This window comes from Otolemur garnettii, unplaced genomic scaffold, assembly GCF_000181295.1.
Source record: "Otolemur garnettii isolate 467f Iridium unplaced genomic scaffold, OtoGar3 scaffold00025, whole genome shotgun sequence".
In the NCBI taxonomy this organism is placed as follows: Eukaryota; Metazoa; Chordata; class Mammalia; order Primates; family Galagidae; genus Otolemur; species Otolemur garnettii.
This window is the reverse complement of record NW_003852420.1, coordinates 20,268,514-20,277,084: the sequence shown is the minus strand read 5'-3', so window position 1 is coordinate 20,277,084 and position 8,571 is coordinate 20,268,514. Positions and strand designations below refer to the sequence as shown.

General features: G+C 50.9%; 1 protein-coding gene across 1 annotated transcript in view; it reads right to left on the bottom strand.

Annotated features, from left to right (window-relative positions):
* CSF3R (colony stimulating factor 3 receptor) overlaps positions 1-7,754 on the bottom strand; it is a 16,175-nt gene extending 8,421 nt beyond the window's left edge. The window contains exons 1-4 of the mRNA XM_012804190.2: positions 7,683-7,754; positions 6,444-6,498; positions 3,884-3,967; positions 929-1,225 (exon numbers count right to left, since the gene is read on the bottom strand). Coding sequence (XP_012659644.1) covers positions 929-1,225; positions 3,884-3,947 — 361 coding nt within the window. The 5' untranslated portion in view covers positions 3,948-3,967; positions 6,444-6,498; positions 7,683-7,754. The remainder of the gene's footprint in view (positions 1-928; positions 1,226-3,883; positions 3,968-6,443; positions 6,499-7,682) is intronic.
* Between the last annotated feature and the right edge of the window lie 817 nt (positions 7,755-8,571).

Below are 8,571 nucleotides of genomic sequence, written 5' to 3'. Positions count from 1 at the left end.
AAAGCTCAGGTGGCGCCCGTAGCTCAGTTGGCAGGGCACTGGCCACAAACACCGAGGGTGGCGAGTTCAAACCTGGCCCAGGCCAGGTAAACAACAATGACAACTGCAACAACAACAAAAAATAGCCAGGCGTTGTGGTAGTTGCCTGTAGTCCCAGCTACTTAGGAGGCTGAGGCAAGAGAATTGCTTAAGCCCTGGAGTTTGAGGTTGCTGTGAGCCGTGACGCCACAGCACTCTATCCAGGGTGACAGCTTGAGGCTTTGTCTCAAAAAAAAAGGCTGGCTCCATGCCTGTAGCTCAGTGGTTAGGGTGCCTACCACATATACTGAGGCTGGCAGGTTTCAACCTGGTCAGGGCCTACTGGACAACAATGACAACAATAACAAAAATAGCTGGGCATTGTGGTGGGCACCTGTAGTCCCAACAATTTGGGAGACTGAGGCAAGACAATCACTTGAGCTCAAGAGTTTGAGGTTGCTGTGAGCTGTGATGCCACAGCACTCTACTGAGGGTGACATAGTGAGATTCTGTCTCAAAAAAAGCTCAGACTAGGATAAGGGAGGAGCTGGGAGCAAGCCCACCTGGTAGAGAATGTCTTTTCTGGAGACATCCTCCTATGGCCGAGGACTTGGACTTGTTTGGCAGCACATAGAGGAGTGGTTTCCACCCTGGCTTTACAGCCCCTCTGCCTGCTATGAATCTGGCTCCATCCTTCTTAGAGTGTGGCCCTCAGCAAGTCATTTACCCTTCCCTACCCTCAGTTTCTTCATCTGCAAAATGGGGCTAAATAATAGGACCCACTGGCACTACTATGACCTAATATGCCCATAGAGTACTTATTGAGCAAGAGGGCAAAAGGTAATAGCTGTTACTGTTTACTGGCAGGAGGGCATGCAGACAGGGTGGTTGGCTGTCTGGAGGGACTTACAGCCTGCTCGAAGCTCAGCCTGGTCCAGGATCTGCAGGGTGTTGCCCCAGTTCATGCAGCAGAAAAGAAAGGCCTGAGTGCGGTTGAAGTGGGGCAGGGTGAGGGTAGATTCCTGGGTCCCATCGGGTAGGCGCCGTTGCTGTCCCCCAGGTTGAAGCTCTGTTCCCAATCTCCACAGAATTGGTGACTCCAGGCCCACATGGCTGCAATTCTTGTTGATGATGCAGGAGGCTGTGACGGAATCCCCCAGGCGTACAATGGGGGCCGAGAGGCTGATGTGCCCGCACGCCTCCAGGCCTGGGGTGGAAGAGAATGGCCCATGTGTGGGTGATGCCTCGGTCTGGGAGAGCTGGACTATAATCTAGGCCTTTGAACCCCCAGAGTCAGTGTCTTCATCTTCCTGTCTCACCCTTTAAGTCATGAGGGCTGAAATGGGGAGGATGTGTACGGAGATGGCCAGAGGCCATGGGAGTGAGACAGAGATGAAGACATGCTGGCAAGTGTTTATCAATGGGTTCTATATAGAAAAACACATGAACGAAAAACACAAGTATAGTCTAGTGAGGGTGAGGGGAGATGAGGCAGAAGGGAGGGGAGGAGCGAAGGTGATTGGCGGGATCTCTCCTAACGGGCACAGTGTGAGGGTGTTCAGCACGCCCCCTTGATGAAGGGCTCAACTACAACTTGAGCTTTACCTTAGAAATGAAAACAATGTAACTTTAACATCTGTACCCTCATATCAGTCTGAAATTAAAAAGAAACAAAACAGACCCTGGTTTGTTGCATATGCCGCTTCCTGTGGTATAAATACGCCCACCATGGCTACTAAAGTGACATCATTGACTGTAGGGTTAGGAAGAAATGTGTACAGTCAGCTCTTGTGAGCTGACTCCAGCAGGCCACCAGATAGAGCTCACTCTCCTCTCCAGTGCTGTCCCCGGGGATGGTGAAAGCAATGATTAGAATGATAAGATGCCTGTAGCTGCAGCAATCTTTTCACAATTTAAATCTGTTTGTGTTACCCCATCTGGTTTACAGCACTTCAGTGGCGTATCACTGCCCTGAAAGGCAGTGCGGTTGACAGCAAAGAGCATGGATGTTGGAACTAGACTGCCCGAGGTTTAACTCTTGGTTCTTTTCTTTAACATAATAAATGTTAAGTAGAGAGTTTATTTGGGCTAAGTTTGAAGATGATAACCCAGGAGTATAGATTCAAGTTTCCCTGAATATATGCTCCCCAAATCCTGGTTCTATTGCTTCTTAATTCTATGCTCCTGGAATTTTTTTTTTTTGAGACAGAGCCTCAAGCTCTCCCTTTGGGGAGAGTGCTGTGGCATCACAGCTCACAGCAACCTCCAACTCCTGGGCTTAAGCGAGTCTCCTGCCTCAGCCTCCCAAGTAGCTGGGACCACAGGCGCCTGCCACAGCGCCTGGCTATTTTTTGGTTGCTACTGTCATTGTTGTTTGGTGAGCCCAGGCTGAATTCGAATCCGCCACCTTAGGGGTATGTGGCTAGTGCCTTAGCCACTTGAGCCACAGGCGCAGAGCCAATGCCCCTGGTATGTTACTAAGACTTTCTGTGCCTCAGTTTTCATATCTATAAAATGGGGATAAAAATATTCCCTTCTTTAGTGTTGCTGGGAGGATTAGAAGTAATAAAATACATATGTAAGTCACTTAAAACAGACAAGCAGGCATTTGTTGCCATCATTAGGATAAAAACCCACCTCCTTCACATAGCCCTTCTGGCCTGGCCCCTGCCTAACCCTCTCAGTTCTCTCCGCTCCAGCCATTCTGACTTGCCCCTGCTGTTCTTTGAAAACTCCACGATGTCTCCAATCTTTGGATCTTTGTGCTGCACCCTTTTGAGGCATTCTTTTTCCAGTCTTTTCCCACTTCTTTCACCTGGTTAACACTTAGGCATCTTAAGAGGACCAGAACAGACCAACAGCCCAGTACTTTCCCAAAGTGCTTATTATCCCTCCTCATCATAGAGTCTTATTTGCTTGTCTGTAGAGATCTTGGCTGTTTTGCTTATTGCTGTATTCCAGGGACAGAGTGGGACCCTGGTGAATATTTTTTGAATAAATAAATGACTAAGCATGCGCTGTGCCCACAATGCCTTCTCTCCTCTCTCAGCTGTGCTTAGGCTTGTTTTCCTGATGGGATGCTGAAGCCCTAAGAGGAGGATGCTTTGCCCAGGGCCACAGAGCAAGTTCATGATTCTCAGCATGGGGCTCCTACTGCTTCACAGACGCAGAGTTTCAGGCTGGAAGGAACTTTACAAATCTGTTTACTTCAAAGCTCCTCTTGATGCTGTGTCCTTTACAGCAGGGCTTGGATGGCCTATTTTTATATGGCCTGCCAGCTAAGAATGGCTTTTACATTTAAAGGGTTAAAAACAAATAAAACAAAACCCAAGTCAGAATGTGCAAGAGAGCCAGTATGTGGCTTGCGAAGCCTAAATATTACTGTCAACATTTGCCAACTCCTGCTGGGGAGCGTCCTTGTTAATCCTGGTCTCAGCTTGCATACCACTGGAGACGAGAAGCTCTCCACCTCTCAGAGCAGAGTTTCCATGGTCAGAGAGTACTGCCAGGGCTTCCTTATTTGGGGATGAATCCCATCTCCTTGTGGCTTCCACCTTGATCCTTTTACTGCCCACCCAGAAGGTCCTTTTTACAGCCCCACAGAGATTTATAGACAAGACTTAGAAGCCACTGGCCTTCTGCAGGCTAACCAGCCCTGGTCCCTCTTGGACAGTGGCTTGCCTATGGAGGGCTGTGTTGGGGGCCCAAGTACTCCATATCTAGGGCTCAGTCTTGAGTCTCTTGGGATTCTCTGGGAATCCCAGTAGCCATGTGGCAGTGCACAGAAGCAATTCACCTCCCACCCTGAATATCTCTCCCTTAACTCCCGTCTCTTCATAGCACCCCCACCTCTGGCCACACTTACTTCCCGGGAGCAGCAGGATGATCAGGGCAGCTGTAATTGGGCTGCAGGTCCTTGGCCTTGCCATAGCGCCAGTGTGATGCTCATCTGGAGGCAGAAGAGGTTGGTCAAGATCATGGGCTTTGGGAGGAAGACTCAAAATGATGCAAGTCAGGGACTTTGCACAGTGCCTGGCATATAGAAAATGACTATAAGTGCTGGCTACCGTTTTTTCTTTCTTTCTTTCTTTCTTTTTTTTTTTTGAGACAGAGTTTCTGGCTCCCTGACTAGAGTGCCATGGCTTTATAGCTCACAGCAACCTCAAGTTCTTGCATTCAAGTGTTCCTCTTGCCTCAGCTTTTCCATTTTTGGTAGAGACAGGGTCTTGCTCTTGCTCAGGCTGGTCTGGAATCTTGAGCGCAAGCAATCTATTTGCCTTGGCTTCTCATAGTGCTAGGATTATAGGCGTGAGCCATGATGCCTGTTTTTTTTTGTTGTTGTTGTTTGAGACAGAGTCTTACTCTGTCACCTGGTTAGAGTGCAGTGGTGTCATCACAGCTCACTACAACCTCAAACTCCTTGGCTCAAGTGATCCTTTTATCTCAGCCTTCTAAGTGGCTGAGGCTACAGTTGTACTCCACCATGCCCGGCTAATTTTTTCTGATTTTTGTAGAGATGGGGTCTTGCTCTTCCCTAGGCTGGTCTTGAACTCCTGGGCTCAAGTGATCTTCCCATTTTGGCCCCCCCCAAAGTGCTAGAATTACAGGTGTGAACCACCATGCTCAGCCAGCTACTGTTATTATACTTGCCTTCCAGAAAAGAGCAGGGGAAGGAGCAGTGAGGACCAGCATTCTTCCCTGTCTCTCCTGTTTAAGCTGGGCTTCCCTCAGAAAGAAGGGCTTAGATCCAGGGAGTTTATTCTGGGAAGATCCCAAAAGCAGGTGAGAGAGTGAGGAAATGAATCTGGGAAGGAGGGAAAGCCAGTGCAAGGCTGTGTCATCAAACTGGCCACCTCTCAGGATAACTTGGGCTCTATCCTGTCAGAACCTTCCAATGAGTCATGTAGAACACTCTTCAGAATTGTCCACCCAAGAGAAAGGTAATCTCTTGGATAGGAGGGGGATTGGGAACATTTACTCACTGACTCCTGCCCCTCCCTCATGGATCAAAGTATGTCCCTGGGGGTATTAGTCCCTTGGCACATCCAGGTTGTGCATGCATGAGGACTGGCCATGCCAGGAGTGTCAGGGATGCTCCCTGGATGACACGGAGAACTCCACAGAGCAGCTGAGCTAAGGCTGTCTGGGTACACAGGAAGCCAGCTGCCTCAGTGATGCTAGAGAAAAAAGTGGGCTGAGGGGATTATCAATTGGGGTACTCAATGGGTCCAATATACTCCCAATTCTGAGCTTCTGGGGCGGTGCCTGTGGCTCAAAGGAGTAGGGCGCCAGCCCCATATGCTGGAGGTGGTGGGATCAAACCCAGCCCTGGCCACAAACAAACAAACAAACCAATTCTGGGCTTCTAGAGGCCTTCTGGGGTCAGGCATCATGTGGTCATGGCCATAGTGCCTGGGTGGAGGGAGCACTGGCTCCAGTCTTAGGAAGGATACAAAAGTTTCTACCACTGCCGTGGTGTCCAGGCTAACTAACTCTCCACCCTGTTCCCATTGAGGTCTTTGGGGTCGACACCTGGTCCTCCAGCACTGGTTGGGAATCATTGACCAGGCTGCATGTATATATATGGTTATCATACATGCAGGCAGCGTCCCAGCACATGTCCTATGCTCAGCAGGGATAAAGTTAGGAGAATTTTTTCTCTCCCTCCCAGCCAGAGATATGAATAGGAACTACCTAGATACCCAAGGCTGCTCCTGCCTGCAGGGGTCTTACCCAAACCCACATTCTATCTATATATATTACAGTTTCAGGATACTTGGTGAATGCTAGCCTGCAAACATCTTGCTAGCCTGCAAGTCAGAGCGAATGTACCTCTTTCTTTAGACAGATGTGGCCCCACACCAGGTCCTGGCAACTAGAGAATAGGCTGGATTTCACCCTCTAGTTGCATCTCAGCTGGGAAGCTTTGTGCAGTGAGAAACCTGTGCAACTGCCCAGAGTGCCCCACCTACCAATCAGTGGTTGGTAACCTTTTTACAATAGCACACCAGTTTGATTATCCCCTATACATGCTGGTTGGGAAAGATGCAGCCTCCTAGGCCCAGATTTTGGGACACTGGTTCCCACTGTCATGGATTTTTGATCCCACCCCAGCTCTGTTGCCTTAGCAAAGGTCACCTTCAAGCGCAGCCTATGCCTAGTGAGGTGCCACCTTACCCCTGTCCTCTGGCTCCTATCTACAGTGAGCAACCAAAGCCTGAGAGACTCAGGCATCCTCCCCTTGGGTGTTGGCTTAGCATCAGTCCCTCGTCCTCCACAGCAGCCCGGGACATACCCCACATGGTTGGGTGGGATCAGGTCTATGGGAGCATGGTCTCACTCTCTGGGGGTGCCAGTATGCAGAGAGGTTTGGAGCCCAGGTTGGATTCAGATCACCTGACCCAAACTCCGGGTCTACCACTTACCAGTTTTGTGACTTTGGACAAGTTACTTCGCCTTTCCAAACCTCAGTTTCCCCATCTGTGAAAAAAGGGATAGTAATACCACCCACTTCTCAGGACTGTTGTGAAGATGAAATGAAATGATCATGATGATAGCATTTAGCACTGTGCTCTGAGTGGAGAGACCTCGCAGTAGCCACAGGTTGTTTTCGTGACCCAGACAGCAGGGTGCCTCTCACGGAACCCAGCTGGGTTTATCCTACCCCTCCCCTGGCTCCCCTACAGGCTCTGTGGTCACAGCCTTCTAGGACTGCTACCTGGTTGTGTACTTCACACTGCACAGGTTCAAAGCCCCCTGGCTGGATCCCTTCCTTCTAGCTCCTTGGGGCCTGTCCTTCTGGTCACCTGGCCACCTCCTCTGGGTCATGCCTCCTGGGCTTGCTGACCTCCACCCCCCCCTTTCTGCTTTCCCCTCTGGTCACACTCAGCCTTCTCCCCGCTTGCTCCCTTCTCCAGTTCACTCCCCTCTCTCCCCTGAGATTCTTTCTGTGGGTAGAGTGGGGGGTGGGCTGGCAATAAACAGGAGAGACATTCTAGATGTGGTTTAGAGAGAGAGACAGAGAGAGAGAGAGTAACAGAGCAAGGTAGAGACTGAGTTACACACACAGGCTGCAATGACAGAGACTCAGAGATAAAATTGAGGGAGGAGAGCTGTTGACAGAGAAAAAGAACCCGAGAGACCAGTCTATTGAACCAGAGACTGAAGAGCTTGGATACCAAGTTTAAGATTCAAGGGGCGAAGGGAAACGTGGGAGGCAAAGAGAGAGCCAAAGACACTCTGAGACAGACAGAAACCCGAAGAGAAAGTAAGACAGAGGGGGCTGAGGAGGAAGGGCCTGATGGAGAGTCGAACGAAGTCTGGAACGCACAGACACACAGGTTCTGAGGGACAGAGCATGGGGAGAACGATTGTGCTTGTCTCTGAGCCCAAACTGGTATCCCCCAAGGGAGTACTTGGCTGTTTGATACTTCCCTGATGCAACTCCCCCTAACCCCCCGCAAAGAAAAGTGGAGGCATCCTGGGAAAAGAGAGTCTGTGTCCAGGACTCCTGGTTCCAAAGGATGCATCCCTGGCCCCAGGCCCAGGCCCCAGGCCCAGGCCCCAGGACACAGGTACTTGGCAGAACTGAGGGGAGTAGACCTGGGACTCCAGCTCTCCATCAAGCCCAAGGCTCAGCCTTTCCCCGGGGATCCCCTACTCACGCTGGGGCCTCTGTCCTGCCTGGCCTCCCCGTGCTCGCGCTGTCCTCTCCTCGTCAAGGCAAGTTCCTGAAACTGGCTGCAGTCTGGTGTCTGTCCTTGAGCCTGTCGTTAATGGCTCAGCCTCTGACAGGCCCCAGGGCTGGGGATTGCAACACCTTCGCAGCCTCCCTCCTGCCCTCCCTTGTGCCTTCGTGGGCACAGGCAGCCCCTTCCTCCCAGGAAAGAGCCTGTGAGGGAAACTGGTGAGGCCCTGGCAGCCTTCCTGCCTTGGGGGTCTTAAGGGGCTGAGGAATGTGGCAATGAAGTCCCCCTCCCCTGCCTCCGGATTTCCTGAGCTCAAAGTTTTGAGGCTGGGCAGGGCCCAGGCTCCAACCTGGCTGGGTGCCACCCCTTACCCCCTGCCCTGGGGAGCATCACTTGGAGACAGAACCTGGCTCAAAGGCTCACTCAGCCCCAAGCCTCCTGTTGGCACTCGTCTTGGGGTCCTCATCCTCATAGTACTGAGGAGGGCATCATCCAGGTTCCAGGGAATTTTATAACACAGTACCCTCTTTCTACATATTTCCTACCATCTAGAGCAGTGGTTCTCAACCTTCCTAATGCTGCAGCCCTTTAATACAGTTCCTGTGCGTCACGACCCACAGGTTGAGAATGGCTGATATAGACTACCAGGGAAATGGGGACTCTGGGGACAAGGTGGGGGGATGTTCATCTGTTCACTCAAAGGGAGTTCATGTGTTTATTCAAAATTAGTAATGTTTTGAGGCACAAGGTCTTCATAAGTTTACTAAAGATTAGTAATGGGCAGCACCTGTGGCTCAGTGAATAGGGAGCCAGCCCCATATACCGAGGGTGGCGGGTCCAAACTCAGCCCCGGCCAAGCCAAACC